The following is a 16101-nucleotide window of genomic DNA, read 5'->3' on the forward strand; positions in this document are numbered from 1 at the left end:
TGCTTATGGAAATTAAATTTCTTTTAAGTTCAGGAATATACCTCACATTCTTCAAAAGGAAATCACGATCGTCATACATTTTAAGACGAATAGTACCCATACCTTGAACCTTGCACGCTTTATTGTTACCTAGACGGACGACTCCACCTTCTTTAAGCTCCAAAGTTTCAAAGTACTCCTTTCTTGGACAAATGTGATATGAGCACCCCGAGTCCACGACCCAGCTCTTCTCAGGTTCCCAACTTGTAACTGTCAATGCTCCTGCACTCTCATAACCTTCCTCTTCACTAACGGCAGTTTGAGCTGACGAACTACCACCACCCCTTCTCTCAGGGCAGTCCTTCTTGAAGTGACCTGGTTCATGACAATGATAGCATCTTAACTTGCTACCACCATCACCCTTTGACCTAGACTTGGACCTATGCTTCTTTCCCTTCCCCTTACTTTTGTTCTCGCTTCTTCCTCTCGCCACATTCAGCCCTTCTCCGCTGTCATCAATCCTCAAGTCTCTCATCTTAGTCATCTCCTTGGTTCTCAAAGCCGATTGGACTTCATCCAAGGTGATAGTACCTTCTTTGCCATAAAGCAATGCATCCTTGAGATTTTCAAATGACTTAGGTAAAGCACACAATAGGTGGAAAGCTTTGTCCTCGTCCTCCAAATTCACATCAATGTTCGCCAAATCGTCAATAATCTTATTGAACTCCGAAAGCTGCTCAACCACGGACTTGTTCTCCGACATACGATAGAAGAACAACCGTTCTTTCAGACACTGCTTATGTGCCAAGGACTTGGTCATATACAATGCATCAAGCTTCGACCACATCCCTGCAGCAGTCATCTCCTTTGCTACTTCTCTCAACACATTATCCGCGAGGTACAAGATAATGGCACTCAATGCCTTATCATTCATCTCGTTCTTCTCTGCTGCTGAGAAAGTATTAGGCATGTTCGCAATTCCTAACAATGCTTCTGAACACTTCTGTTGTGTTAATATTGCCCTCACCTTCACCTTCCACAACCCAAAGTCGTTACTCCCGGTGAACTTCTCAATGTCCCACTTAGAACCCATGATACTTAAATCATTTGATCCTTTGCCCCACGGTGGGCGCCAATTGTTGTGAATTCGGATTGAATCACACCAATAAAATAATTGATGTGTGGAGCAAATAACGATTAAGCAATCAAATAATGAGATCGGCAATAATAATCACAAATCAAAAGATAAAGCGATAAAGAAAAAAGGAACACAAGAGAATTGTTTACCCAGTTCAGTCAATGTGACCTACTCTAGGGGAGAGAGCAGCTCTCCGATCCACTATCAAACTTGTTCCTTGATTACAATGAAATTCACCACAAGAGTTACAAGATTTAGAGTTTTTCCTAAATCTACCCTAAGCCCGAATTTCTTCCCGTGACCAAGAAATTCAATATGAAAGTGTTTCCCAAGGTGATAGAATGTTTCCCTAACCCTAGAGTCTTCCCAAGATGAAATCTCTCAACCCTAGCCTTTTTGTTAGCCTTTGAAACCCTAAAAACACCTTAAAAAAGTCAGAAAACGCATAACATATATATAGGCCCGCAAACACTACGCCTGGGCGCAGCCTCCCACGGCTGGGCGTGAGCAGGCAGAGTTCAACCCAGTTTTTTCACGCCTGGGCGTGAGCAGGCAGAAACTACGAAAACATGATTTTCTGATTTTTACATTATTTCAAGGCAATATTCAACAAACTGGACATTTCGGATAAGGAAATACTAGTATGAGTGTATAGCCATTGTAGTTCATAAGCCAAATACGTAGAGAAGGGTGAAGAGTTCGAGTAGGATTAAGCCATGTGCACATGGCCCATTCCGAAGTATAAATAAAAAAAGAAAAATTCTTTCAAAATCGAAAAGTATAAAGCAGAAAATGAAGTGGTAGTTAGTCTAATTTTTTTTTTCTTTTAGTATTAATCCTCTAATTTTAAAACAATTAAATTTTGGTAACATGGAATTCAACGGCGAGATAAATGAAATCTGATAAAAAATTATTCCATTAAAAATTAAATTTGAGTTCTTTCAACTACTTGAATCGAATTACTTGATTAATAATCTAGATTTAGATATTTATAATTGATGTGTCTCTTAAATTTATGGATGACATGCAAGCAATGAAGCATAAATTTATGGATGACAAGCAATCAAGCATTATAGGTCATAATATGAAGCCTGCCTTGCCACTATCACCGACTCAATCCATTTTTCCAGTGATAAAGAAATGGGGATTCATGTTTGTTGAGATGTCATGCGACCATAAATGCTCTATTTTCATCGTTCATTCCCTAGTAGCAGATTAATTCACAACTTCAAAAAAAAAAAAACGTCATCCCATTATTTTTTATATAACTTTTCAATATAAATTTTATTTTTTATTTCCTTTTTAGGTATACTTAACAAGTGCCCCGGGGGCACCGTTTAGCATGACCCTTATAACAATTACAGTATATTTATAAAAAAAGAAAATGTATGATTCAAGTAAATATTAGTATATATCTCGTGCTAAAGAAATATTACTAATTCCAGTCCTTTTCATAAGAAGCGATATAAATTCATTGAATAATTTATGTATTTAGTCTATATTATGAACTAAATACATCAAATATTCAATTAACCTAAAAAGTATTTCTTATAAAAAAAGATTAGAGAAAATATATCTCCAAGGCAAACAAACTGAAAAAAAATCAAACTAAGTAAACTGAAAGGAAGTCAAACCACGTCTATCTTTAGCAAAATTCTCGTAAATAAATGAAACAACGAAATCTATCAATTAAAATCATGAAAATGATGCTCATAATTCGCTAACTTATCCGCACACGAATTATCCTCCCAAAAAATACGAGAAAAGAAAATGATTACGTTTAACGAAAAACAATTTCGGCATATGTTTCAAGTAAAAAGTAGTTTATTATTCCATGGAGTGTAAGAAAATTACAAGATATCGAGTTGACTCTTTAGTCTAAATTTTAATAATTCAATTAAAGTTTAGTAATTTTAATTAGATTTTTTTAAATTTACCTTTTCATAATTTGAGTGTATTTATCCACCAACCAATAAGAATAAGTCATATGCAAATTCACATATGCAAATTTACAAGTTAGTTGTGACTATCACATACAAATTCACTTATGTGATTTGTTTTCATCGATTAATGGATAAATATCCTCAAATTATGAAGAGCGGTAGGCCTCACCTTTTAATTATTCCATTAAAATTTAGTAGTAGTAATTCACTTGGTTTTTATCCCCGAAATCTCCTTATAAAATCATTGAGTTAAGTTCACGTCGTGTTTCTTGATCCTGAGACAAATTTGATCCGTTTTATTGATAGTGACGTACACACTACCAGCAGATCAAAGTCATAAAAAACCATCATTAAAGTAGCAGCCACTAATTATATTCCAAGAAAGAAATTATCAGCCACTAAAGTTGTCTATCCGTAGTCCATGACTTTTAATTCATTTGATAGGAACATTGCATTTTACTTGTATATGTATGGAGCCGAGATTCGAATCCCGATTATTCAACTTATCCATTTTATGAATAGAATTTTTAGCTTGCCACTAGACTACGTACTTGACAAAAAAAAAAAAGGTTGTCTATCCGTTTTAAATTGGGTGTCGTTTTAATTTTTTCAATGTAAATTAAGAAATGCAATAATGCTAAACCTGGTGTTATGATTGAGGTTCGAATCTTAACTCCCTCACTCGTGTGTGTGTGAGCTTATGATGATTTTGTCATTCGTCTATGTACAAAAAAAAAATGCAATAATGTTATAAAAAAATATGACAATTTTATTAAAATAACTTTATTTACTACTCTGTCTCAATTTATAAACAAAAAATACCAATTTTTTTGGCTCAAATTATAAGAAAAAAGATCAACTTTCAACATTCTCATAAAATTAAATATAAATTATATTTAATTTGTTTTCTTTCTTTTTTTTTCTCATAATCAATAACCAATAAAAATTATTTTTATATCTTCCTATAAAACTTATTTTAAGAAAAACACAAAAAAATCATTTCAAATTGTGACTCAGAGAATATTAGTGCAATGCTTTGAAAGTAGTGTACACTTGATTAATTGAAAGGTACAATTAGAAGTAAAATAATAAGAGAAGTTCTATCTTGAAATATGTAAATAAACATTCATTTTGAAACAAACTTTTTTCCTAGTGACATTCATTTTAAAATGGAAGTAGTAATCATTACTAATTACTAATCCGGTATACAACCGAGAAAATGAGCATTTCATCTATCTAAAAGTATTATGCCCTAATATTTTTAGAAGTTTAATGGAGATGTACGATAGTGTAAAATAGTTTTACATAATCATCTAATAAAAATTATCAATTTATCATGTCATATAAAAAAAAGTGGGGTTAAGTGATTGTGATGAAAAACATGGTTGTTATTGGTTGACAATGTAAAATTAGTTTACATTGTCATTGCATATTCCTTCTTCTTTACTTATACATAGAAAAACTCCTAGCTAAATGAATATAAACTCTTTCTAAAAGTTTTAATATTGCAATATGTTTAAGTCAAAGATCAAATTAACATTGGTTAAATTTTTTTACAAAAAATTATGTTATTTCATCTAAACACTCTAAAAGAAATTCATTTCTAATTTAAAGTAAGCAGAAAATAACAAAGTGGGGAGATGCTACTAGTACTAGTCCAACTGTCCAGGTAAAGTGGTGCCAATGAAATGAAGTCTACAAATTTTGAATTGAAAAATGGATATGTCAGCTAATTGGTTCTGTGAAAAGTGTTTGGGGATGACTCATCTCCAACAAAGTACAGTACTACTTAGTGATGACCATGTGTCGCCACTACCACCATTGCCAATTTAAACCACTCAATCTTTGACTGCTCAGTCAACAATACTCAACATAGTACTAAGTAGTATGAAATCAAATAGCCAACAGTCAATAACAGTTGAATGCAGATTTAGCATCCTTCACCTATTACAAGCTTACACAATTGCGGCAGTTACTTTTGTTATAAAGTAGTAGTACTATATGTATTTGGCAGCATAAGTTGAAAATTTGCATCATGAGTGAGTAGTACATATGAATTTTTGTACTTCTTTTCCGTTTGTAGAAATTTTTTCTTTTACAAATGTGTACTCCAACGTGTAAGAATTATCTTTCATAAAGCTAGACAACAGAACAGGTGCTACCTAAATAATCTAGTATTCTGTATTTGTGGAGCAACATTATTGAATGCGAAAAAAGCATTTCCACCACTATGTATTTTATTCAAGGAACATAGTTTTCTAATTCATAAATGTCTAGACTTTTCAAAAATAAACAAATAAATGTCTAGAAAGGAACGGTTAGAAAAGTTTATTATGTCCCCAATAGCAAATCATTCAATTAGTAGAGATATTACATTTTATATGTAGGCCGGAGTTCAAATTCGGAATCTCCTACTTAATCACCTCAAAAGATGAATTTCTAATAATTAAGTAACTTGATAAAAAAAAATATTCTTTAAAAACCCCCAAAAAGAAAACGGAATTTATTCGGTGTTCTTGTCAGGATAGAATAGGTTCTAAAAAAGAAAAAATAAATAAAGAAATCAGTCAAGCCTTATACTACTAAAGGGAGTCAGCTAAGTTCTGAAATAAATAAAAAAAGGAAAATATTTGACGTGAGTAAGTTTTCATTTTTGGAATAAGCAATTACGGCTAACTAACTTTGTGTATGTTTGTTTGGTATCACGGTGAGTATGCTATTATTACGATGACTCGCCGTGATTTTGAAGAAGCTACAGAGTGTAGTTTTTGAAAAATCACGGTGTGTCATACCCACCGTGATATCAAACCTATACTTTATCTACAATGAACAATGGAGATCTTGAGGTATGTTGCTCAAAGAAAATACAATGAATTTTCGCTATTAGGTATCATACTAGAATTAGAACAAATGTCAGATTAACTATAACCCCAAAGAAGTTTCACAGCAGTAATCAAGTTCAAGAAAAATACAAAGATGTAGATAATGCTTCATGATTACATACATCAAAAAGGAAGTTATAGTGCGGTTAAAGAAAAGAGCACAATATCAAAATATATAAGAACTAACTAACATTCATAGCAGCTTGTAAAGCAGCCAAAATTTTGTTGGACAATTGAATTTGAAGCCCTAGCAAATAAAATAGACTTCAACCCAAACTCTGGTCCACCTACCTCTCAAGGAGCATAACCAATTCGCAATGTGGAGTATGTGGAAAAAGATCAACAGCCATGGCTTTTACGGGTTTGAAGGCTTCTGAAATGGGCATGGACTTTGCCCTATGCCGAGCTAGACCAGCACTACTCATCCGTCTCCATCCTCTGTTGTCTTTATTTCCTCTCTCAATTTCTGTTGGGGATGGCGTACAAAGCTCAATAGCATTTGCCACCAAACTTTCAGGATTACATGATATATAACTGCATTTAAAGGTACACAATTAGATTGCCTAGAAAAATGAAAATAACATACTAATAAGAGTATAGCATAATTAAGAACAGGAACTAACACGAGCCTCCGCAGGAGTGTATGAGTTCTTAAAGCTTTTAATACCTGCAAGCTCACAATTCAAAAGTCAGAAATTCAGCTCTTGAGAGAAAGCATAACATTTTAAAATAAATAAATAAATAAACTAAATCTGCCCAACAATATAGAAGAGTATAATATAATAAATATTCTTCAAGCAAATAGAACGAGAAATATTCCAATAATCACATAAAAAAAGATGACAAATATTATGATAAAAGACATGTGATACCGATGCCGTGTAAAGAAGGTAACTATAAATGATCATCTCTAGGAATTGTGGAACAGGACCCAATGAGAAACCACACAGTGAACAACTCAATGATCACAATAGTACATACTTGAATTTTAAGCAAAAGCATGGACATGATTTTCTTTTTTGTTCTAGGGAGGGAAATCTTGGACCAAAAGGAGCAATGGGGATGTGGGGAACCACCGCATAATCTTAATTAAAGGAGGGATTTCAGTTTCAGTCACTGCAATTGAAATTTGATATATGTTGTACGTACTTCAAGGACGAATAAAATTGCTCTACAAGTCTCTATGCGGTCTTACGAAAAAGGTAGACAGCTAGACAAAACAAGAAAAAGAAAAATGCATGGAAATTCTATCATATTTTGGACAAATGTATTACTAGAGTTATGGTAGTAATCACTAGTGTAAATATAATGAAGAAACTATAGAGTGATTCTTACAGTTGGATGAAGTCCAGCACGAGGAGGATCAACAATGGCAACAACATTTTTAAACTGTTTCATGGAAGTATTCCCATTTTCAGAAGTGCTACCCGTTGGAACATCATTTTCAATTTCTGAATTGTTATTTTCAGAACGGTGAGATGCGCTTTCACCATTTTCGGGTTCTGGGCAGGCATTGTTTTCAGGAACGTCATCTTGTTCCTTGGGCACTTCAAGGTATTCCTTTAACAGAGATCCCATAACTTGCTCTGCCTGTTTCCTCATATAAGCAAGCATGCAAAAGTTACAATTTTTAATACAAGGAAAAAAAAATAAAGCAAATTGAAAATTTTCCCATGGGTGAAAAAATCCATAGTCAATATGTGATGCTAAATATAAATTCAACCAGTATTTGAAAAATCAAGACGGCTTATCTCACCTTTGAACAAATAAATCTACAGTTTTTTATGCCATTATTCTCGGCATTCTTATGAGCATCAGATACAGCAGCAGCGTTCATTTCTATTCCAATCACCTTAAAAAACCCAAAACAAATCTTATTAAAGCAAATCCAAAAAAAAAAAGTAGGAAAATAAGCTGGTAAATTATAGAGATTTTTTTTTTTTTTCAACCAATGCAAAAGTTATGATTACATCATATAATACCACCAAAGGGGCATATTGAACAACAAATTTCCTAAATAAAATGGTGATTATTACCATTCCAACACGATGTGCTAATGTCAAGCCAATTGCTCCAGTCCCACAGCAAACATCGAATAGCAATGTATCAGGACCTAAGCATGCCCAATCTCCAGCAAGGGAGTATAATTTCTCGGCAGCAAGTGTGTTAACCTGCAGCAGTAGACTCCAAAATTCATATTCCAGGAAAATATATGCTGTTGAAACCAGTGCAAAACAATAATTGCCATTCAAACCTGAAAAAATGAGGTTGGAGATATAGAGAACCGGAGACTGCTAATATAATCATGGATTCTCACATCTGCTGCACTAATGTTTACATCCCTCTCAGGATCACCAGCTGCTATGGGAAGTGAATGCAATGGTGCATCAGATGGTGCTACATTGGATATTCCTTGGTGATCCTACATGAAAGATCAATTTCCACATCAGAAGTCATTCAGAAAATTAAGTTACACCATAACATGCAATCAAAATTGAAAGCAAACCATAAAATATCTAACACTTTAGATCTGCCCAAATTTATAATGGAACCATAAAATATCTAACACTTCAGATATTTGATATAGATCGCAATGTTATGGATTTTTTCCCTCAAAAAAAGAACCTAATCTACTGATGTTGGGAGAGGGAGAGAAAGAGTGATAAACATTGGAACAGTAAAATCATTGTATCATTCTAATTTATATTAATATACAACCTTTGACAAAAGAAACTTGGATTAAACAGGCAGATACCTGAACAATCAGAGCTGTAAGGGGTAAAGTTGGACAATGAGAGGTAGCTCCTGTAACAAATGCCTGAGCAAGCCTCTTAAATTCAGCATCTACTTGTGCATCATCAAAACTTGCAGTAGAAACCTAAAATCAAGAACAAAGGCAACAAGTTATGAATTGCATACAAAAGAAAGAAGGGATACTCATAAACATAAGCTCCAAGTAATCTGGGGTATTGTCTCTCTATCTAAACCATACCCCAAAATTTACGATGTTTACATACCAGCAGAGGCCAATCAGTTTCAATCTAAATGTTTCCAAACAGATTGAGCCTTTATTAAAGAATAAACCATCACCCCCTGCCCCCACCAACCTTACACTAAAAGGGTGTTGCCCTTGCCAACAATATTTTTATAAGATAATAACCAGCACATTCACCAAAAAGTTCATAAATAACCTGCACAATAAGCATGACTTCTGCAATACCGTCAAAAGTTTCACCATCAACAACATTCCCGTTTGACCTCCCTTCTCGAACCTTGCAAAACCAATTAGTTTCAGAAAATGTTAAAAATACATAATAAATTAAAAATATCTAAAAAAAATAATCAACATGACCATAATTTGCAACACAGAATCCAGAAAGTATACCGTCAATTGACGCCAAAATCCACAGTTTTTAAATCTGTTCCAAACTGGTAAATCAGTGTGCTGTAGAAATTCTTGGAAGATAGCAGCATATTTACACGCAATGGTAGAAATATTTGGGCAGTCTACTGGTTCTTCAACTGCTGTTACACCTTCCCTATTAAAATATTTTAGTATACAATTAAGAACTTACAAGCAAACCACTCTACAAACAGAGAAGGTGCAGAATACCTAAAATTTCCAAGGCTGAAGCCCACTGTTGCTTTGCCTTCCATAGAATATCCAATTGAAAATTCACATTTATTACGATATCCATTTACAATTGGTGATTCAATAATACCCTCCAGATTGCATGGAAGACCACCTGCAAGAGTGTGAGAAAGGAGTGAGTAAAGAACTGTATCCACTAAATTTCTTCCTGTACTTTTTACAGTAAACCAGATTACAGAAATGATAACATAGGGAGTGAAATCATGAAGACAAATCTAAATCAGATATTTCAAAACTAGCCCCTACATCTTAAACTCCAGAACATTTTAAATTGAAATTATTCTTGAAGATTTGAACAAAATTCACAGATATAAACACTACCTATTTCCCTAGACTTGAGAATCCATTCAGGAACTGGAACACCATTTGGACAAGCTTTACGAGCATTTCTAGGCTGCCAAAACAATTTAATAGTTCAGTCGAAGAAATGTATATAGGAATATATATAAAACTACAATGATAAAATAGAAACAATCATGACTAACAAGTTTTTTGAGAAGCTGCATGAGAGAGTATTTTTTCTGTTCCAACTGATCAGCATAGGATAAATGCGCCAGAGGAGTCACAACTTCACGTGAGCTTCTTTTTTTTGACTCGGAACCATCAACTACCAAATTATCATCATTTGTGACATCACCCAATGTCCCACTTGAAGGAATGTTAGCGTTACTTATCTTCTCAAATGATCGAGGATTAACATCAGCTACCTCTAACGTTTTGTTACCAATTTGTTTTCCTTGTAAAGCCTATTAAATCAACAATGATCAATCATCCATTGCAAAGTTCGGTTTTAAGAACAACAAATCAAAAGAGTATATACATATGGGTTATTAGTCATTATCATAATTTATAACAAATATACCTCAGACGAACTCTTCAATTGTTCTTCATCTTCAAAAGTAACGAAACCAATTGCCATACCTTTCTTTGTCTTTGCATGCTTAAAAGGTATACCCTAGAGAAAGTGAACAAAAAGATCAATCGACGCATCATCGTTGAGCCTTTTCAAGACTTTCTTACTACTTTCCATACATCCTTTTTCTACTAATTATATATCATTGTTACGCGAACTTTAGTGAGGTAGTTTAGTTCTATGATGACAAATTGATTTTGTAAAATTGATCATGACCTAAAACGAGCTGAATGTAAAGTTATTTATGTTTGAATATATAATCATGTAAAAGTGGATTGAACAATAAGTTAGCACATGTACAAATACTAGATTCTAAGTTAGCATTAATTTTGGATGCAAAATATAATTATTTTTTTTGTATTAGCCCTCAGGTTCCTGGGAGAACATAATCTAGAGTTCGGTCGCGAGGTAAAGCCTAGAATTGAATCATACTCCGAATTCGTGTCTGGGGAAGCTTATTAACCACTTGTGCCCAATTACATTGTTGGATGCAAAATAATTATACTTGAGAACATTGAACATGTCAAAATTAATTCTACATTTCCATTTTGGCAAGGTGAAACCAAAGTAAAAAAAAAAACAAAACCCAAAAACACGCTTACCTGCTCATTGAGGAAATTCCTCAAATTCTCAGAACTCCATTTCATCGGCAAATGCACTAAACATTTACTGAGCGCTTGGTTAGTTGCAAAACCGTCATCACCACCTTCACCATCAACGTCATCACCAACAAGCTCCGTCATCATAACACCGTCTTTAACAGCAATTTTCTCTCCTGTCACAGTTTTCAATGCCTTTTTCCCTCGCTCCGAAGTCGGGTCCCACGTGTTATCCGGACGTTGCCGGAGCTCCTCTTCGCTATGCGCGTAACGGCAAGTATCACCGTGACTACATGAAGCATGTTTCCTGAAGTAAGAACAGAGACTAGTCTTCCACATCGGATGGAGAGAAGGTTTTCCATCGGCGTCGGCGTTTTCGTCGGCGTCTTCTCTTTTCCGTTTCTCAGTCGTTACAACGTCGTCGTTTAGTTCGTGAATTTGTGCGTGTTGTGGAACCGTTGGATTTGATTCTATGGTTGAATCCTGAGCGCTGAGTGTTTGTAGGACTTCAGTTAGTTTAGCACTCGCCGCCATTGTTTACTGTATTTTTTGCTCCGATGAATTGTTCTGTTATGCTTTCGACTGGTAACGGTAATGGTAATGGGTTGATCAGAGTGGTAACTGTTCTTCGCTTTAGCCCAATGTTATGGGCCCTTATAGGCCCATCTATTAATCTGTTAATCAAATTTTTTTTTTCTATCCCAACATTAATTTTGAATGGACAAATTTGTCCTCATATATAAACTAAAACCTTGGAAAAAAATTTGGTTACCGAAACACTTTCGAAAAAAGTGTTCTGGTAAGTAAAAATATTTTTGGTTACCGGAACACTTTGGAAAAAAGTGTTCAGGTATATGAAATTTTTCTAATTTTTTTTTGTTTACCGGAACACTTTGGAAAGTGTTCAGGTATATAAAATTTTTCTAATTTTTTTTTATTACCGGAACACTTTGGAAAAAAGTGTTCAGGTATGTAATATTTTAAGGCTTAATTACTAAATTGGTCCCTTAAAGATATTTTTAGTTTCAAATTGATCCCTTAAAGAAAAAAACACTCAAATTGGTCCCTTAAAGACTTTGCCGTTAAACATTTTGGTCCTTTCCGTCCAGAAACTGTTAATTTGTACATGTGGCAAACTGAGTGCTTACATGGCTGCTTACATGGTTGCTTACATGAATGCTTACTAGGTAAATCATTTAAGTTAAAAAAAAAAAAAACTTAAAGTTAAAATTTAAAATTAAAAAAATTATACAAACAAAACATAAGAAACATTAGGGTTCTTCATCTTCATCTTCATCCATTCTCTCATTATTATTCAATCATCTTCTACATTCAAATCCTAATGTTGAGGCTTCCACCATCATTCGATGAAGTAGTTGTGAAATGGAGTTGGATTTAGCAGGTTACAAATTTGGAAAACATGGATTGGATTGGATTGGATTGGTTTGGTGTGAAATTGTGAGTTGGTGAGAAAGGAGTGAGTGAGTGAGAGAGAGAGTTAGTGTGAAAATGAAGGATCTATGTTGTGTTGAAAGAGTGTAGATGAATTTCAGAACATGAAAAAAGTAAATTTTTTCTCAAACCCATGATTTCAAAAGGACTTAAAAAAGAACAATTTTTAGATCTGAATTTTTTTTAAAAAAATAAATAAACACCGGAAATTATCTTAATCTGAGGCTTTTTTTTTTGTGACATTAATATAACAAAAAAATTCTCAAATAAGAATAAAATTACAATTTTTAATGAAGAACTTCATCGTCTTCTTCTCAACATTTCCTACTTTCAATTTTTAATGAAGAACTTCATCATCTTTTTCTCACCAACATTCCTACTTTCATCGGCAACTCAAAGTTCAATTTTAGTATCAAAGATTGTTTATTTGCAACAACTGATTCTTGCCCTTTGTGGAGGAGGACATGATGATTACTAAGAGGAGAGAAACTGCGGGTTGAGGGGCAAGTTGATTCAAGCATGATGTTAGTTGTTGTTGAACATGTTTCCAGCGAGTTGACTCAGTGGGTTGGTGAGTGAGTTTACTGAGTCGGATGAAGTTAATACGATTTGAAGAAAATGTGAAAAAGATATAGTGTGGGCAGAATATGCTTCCACTTAATCCAACCCTCCATCTTATGTTTTGAAACTTTGTGCATTACAATTTGTGCACCCTAAATGATTTACCTAGGAAGCATCCATGTAAGCAACCATGTAAGCAGCCATGTAAGCACTTAGTTTGCCACATGTGCAAATTAACAGTTTCTGGACGGAAAGGACCAAAATGTTTAACGGCAAAGTCTTTAAGGGACCAATTTGGGTCTTTTTTTCTTTAAGGGACCAATTTAAAACAAAAAATGTCTTTAAGGGACCAATTTAATAATTAAGCCATATTTTAACAAGTACACGACACAAAAATTACCTTCAACAATTTGCATACACAAAAAAGATCAACACGATATAAGGGCTCTTTTTGCGAATGGCTTGTTTGAAAGACACCGAGCAAAATTTAGGCACAACTATGAGCAATATCTAATAATCTCATGGAATAAGATGCAAGGGTTTCTAAACTTGGACAACAACGGATTAATGCTTCCTGATACGGTAGATAAGTCAATGGAGGAGAAGCTAGAATCTTTCAACATAATGTTTGAGGAAATATGCAGGGTTCAAACTTTGTGGTTTGTCTTGGAAAAAGAGTTTAGGAAAGAAATAATAACTTCCATTGGGGAAATCTTGTTGCCAGCCTACAGAAACTTCATTCAAAGGTTCCAGAGTGTTCTGGAACTTGGAAAGCATGCCGATAGCTATACTATTAAGTATGGATTGAAGGATATTGAAGCAAGACTCAACGATTTGTCACATAGGTTTCACATGAAGGAGGTGAATCGGCCTTGCAAGAAATTACTCTCGTAAGTTCGAAGTTTGCGGCATCACAAGCGGACATGTTTGCCGAGAAGAGTCGCAAGTTTTTAGAAAAATTTTACATACTTGAATACTTTTTTCCAAAAAAAAATTTATAAATTTTGTTTTTTCGATTCACTAACTTGTGCCCACATATATCACATGTTAGCATTTTCCTAAATTATAAAGGTGAGGGAATCTTAAAAACTTTTATCAAAATAAAATAGATCGGCCAATTTTAAAAATCAAAAATAAATTTTGAAATATTATATTGTCAAGTTTAAGATAAAACAATTTGAAAAGGTGAGAAATAAATTATAGTAATAACAAAAACTAAAAATCTCAAAAAGAGTAATATAAAATTTATTCATTGGTTATACATATTTGTCAAGTCCAAAGTAATTTTTTTTTTTGAAGATTTAATATCCAACCCAAAAATTAACTAATTTAAAGGAAATCAATCTCACTGTTCATTTAAAGGAGGTCATTTAAAGTTAGAATTTTTGCTCAATTTTATAATTCAAAATTAATTTGTGAAACCAAAACACATGCACCATTGAAGCTAATTTTTTTTGGGTACACCATTGAAGCTAAAATATTATTCATATCATATGATTTCATTTCATAATAAAATTAAAAACATTTGCTATTATACAAAAAAAAAATTGAAAACATTTGGCGTATGTGTTTTTTTTAGCATGTTTGTGAAGAAAAATAAGTAATAATAGATAATAGATAATAAGGAAAAGAGAAAGAGAAATTCTAGATGAGAAAGATCGTCAATTCTCCAATTTAAGCTCTGTTCGGTAAAAAATTGTGGATAGCTGATAAGCTAGCTTATAGCGGATAATTTATAAGTTAGCTTTTAGTTTATAGCGAATAAGCTAGCTGATTAAATTTGCAGTGTTTAGTAAAATTAGCAGTTGAATTAGCATTTAAGTATGAAATGACATAAAAAAAATTTGTTTAATTAATATTTAATTTTTTTCAAGTAAGATGATAGGGTAAAATTGGAAGAAAAATGCTAAATCTGCTTGATATCAAACTATATTTTTGCTTGGATCCTCCTATCTAGTTGCAAGATCTAATATACTTTATTTTAATTGAACTTTTCCGAAACTAATTACTTTTTTTCTTTACCTATTTACTATCCACTCAAACAAAGAAATTTAAAAGCACAATTCTTTCTTTTACATCTTCTAATTGTGATACGCTAAAAAGGAAACTATTTTTTTTTTTTTTACAATAAAAAGGAAACTATTTAAAAATAAAAGTAATTGTAGGAAAAACTTGAGTTCTTGCTTCACACACCAACTTCCTGGTCTCTTTCTTGGCTTCCTTATAATTTTCCCATGTTTGCGCATTCAGCATTTATACACCTAGACCTTAAGGTTTAAAACAATCCATTTTGATTCTAACTTTACTTTGAACACTTTCATTCCACCACCAAGATTCTTCACCCCTAAGGTCCACTCTTGATTCGTGCAGTTCCAATGTGGCTTCTTCTATGTTGGGTAGTAGTCATGCTCTCTCCAAGAAAATTTCTCAACGCACCCACCCACTTTCTCCCCCACTCCCCAAAAAATTCGGAAAACGTTTTCCGAATTTTTTTTAGTGTAAATTTTACACTAAAAAACAGTTCGGAACGTATTTTCCAAATTTTTTTAAGTGCGCTAGGGAGTGCGGGAAAAATGTTGAGGTGCGTTGAGAAATTTTCTCTCTCCAAGTACTAGCTAATAGTAAGATGAAAAACTTGACAAAAAATCTAGGATGTATACCATGCCCATAGTAGTAGTTCATGCAAGCCCTCAAAAGTCAAAACCTCTCACTCAATATACTCCCTACATGCCCATTTAGGTCTCCTAGAAAAATATTTTCTCCTAGTGGTATATCCTAATTTAAGCCTTTTAAATTCTCCCAAAATTGTACATTAAGGTGTTCTTCTAACCCTACCTGAGGTGCATAATCAGTAACAATATTAAAGGTATCTTGTTCCACTACAAATTTTAAGACTACGAAGCATGAACAGATCAAAGGTATATTCTAACCCTAACCAGTTTCCACTATTTGCTTGTAAGAGTGCCTATATGCCATGTTCCA

General features: G+C 33.5%; 1 protein-coding gene across 1 annotated transcript; it reads right to left on the bottom strand.

The window, feature by feature from the left end:
- Positions 1-5950: 5950 nt before the first annotated feature.
- LOC123919971 (zinc finger CCCH domain-containing protein 24) lies at positions 5951-11736 on the bottom strand. Its single transcript, XM_045972037.1, has 14 exons — positions 11110-11736; positions 10457-10549; positions 10080-10340; positions 9916-9988; positions 9556-9688; positions 9328-9481; positions 9134-9214; positions 8698-8820; positions 8197-8364; positions 7979-8113; positions 7699-7794; positions 7278-7532; positions 6566-6609; positions 5951-6476 (listed from the first exon to the last, which is right to left on the bottom strand). Exons 1-14 carry the CDS (start codon positions 11638-11640, stop codon positions 6230-6232), a joined length of 2394 nt encoding a protein of 797 aa, XP_045827993.1. The 5' UTR covers positions 11641-11736; the 3' UTR covers positions 5951-6229.
- Positions 11737-16101: the final 4365 nt, after the last annotated feature.

Source organism: Trifolium pratense, linkage group LG4, assembly GCF_020283565.1.
Source record: "Trifolium pratense cultivar HEN17-A07 linkage group LG4, ARS_RC_1.1, whole genome shotgun sequence".
Lineage (NCBI taxonomy): Eukaryota > Viridiplantae > Streptophyta > Magnoliopsida > Fabales > Fabaceae > Trifolium > Trifolium pratense.

Bases quoted from the DNA above. Each gene is read 5' to 3' on its own strand.
- LOC123919971 (XM_045972037.1), bottom strand. From the start codon at position 11,640: ATGGCGGCGAGTGCTAAACTAACTGAAGTCCTACAAACACTCAGCGCT. The intron at 9,989-10,079 runs GTTAGTCATGAT...TTGTTTTGGCAG, and splicing joins TGCAGCTTCTCAAAAAACTT to CCTAGAAATGCTCGTAAAGC. The intron at 9,689-9,915 runs GTAGTGTTTATA...ACACTCTTGCAG, and splicing joins TCTCAAGTCTAGGGAAATAG to GTGGTCTTCCATGCAATCTG.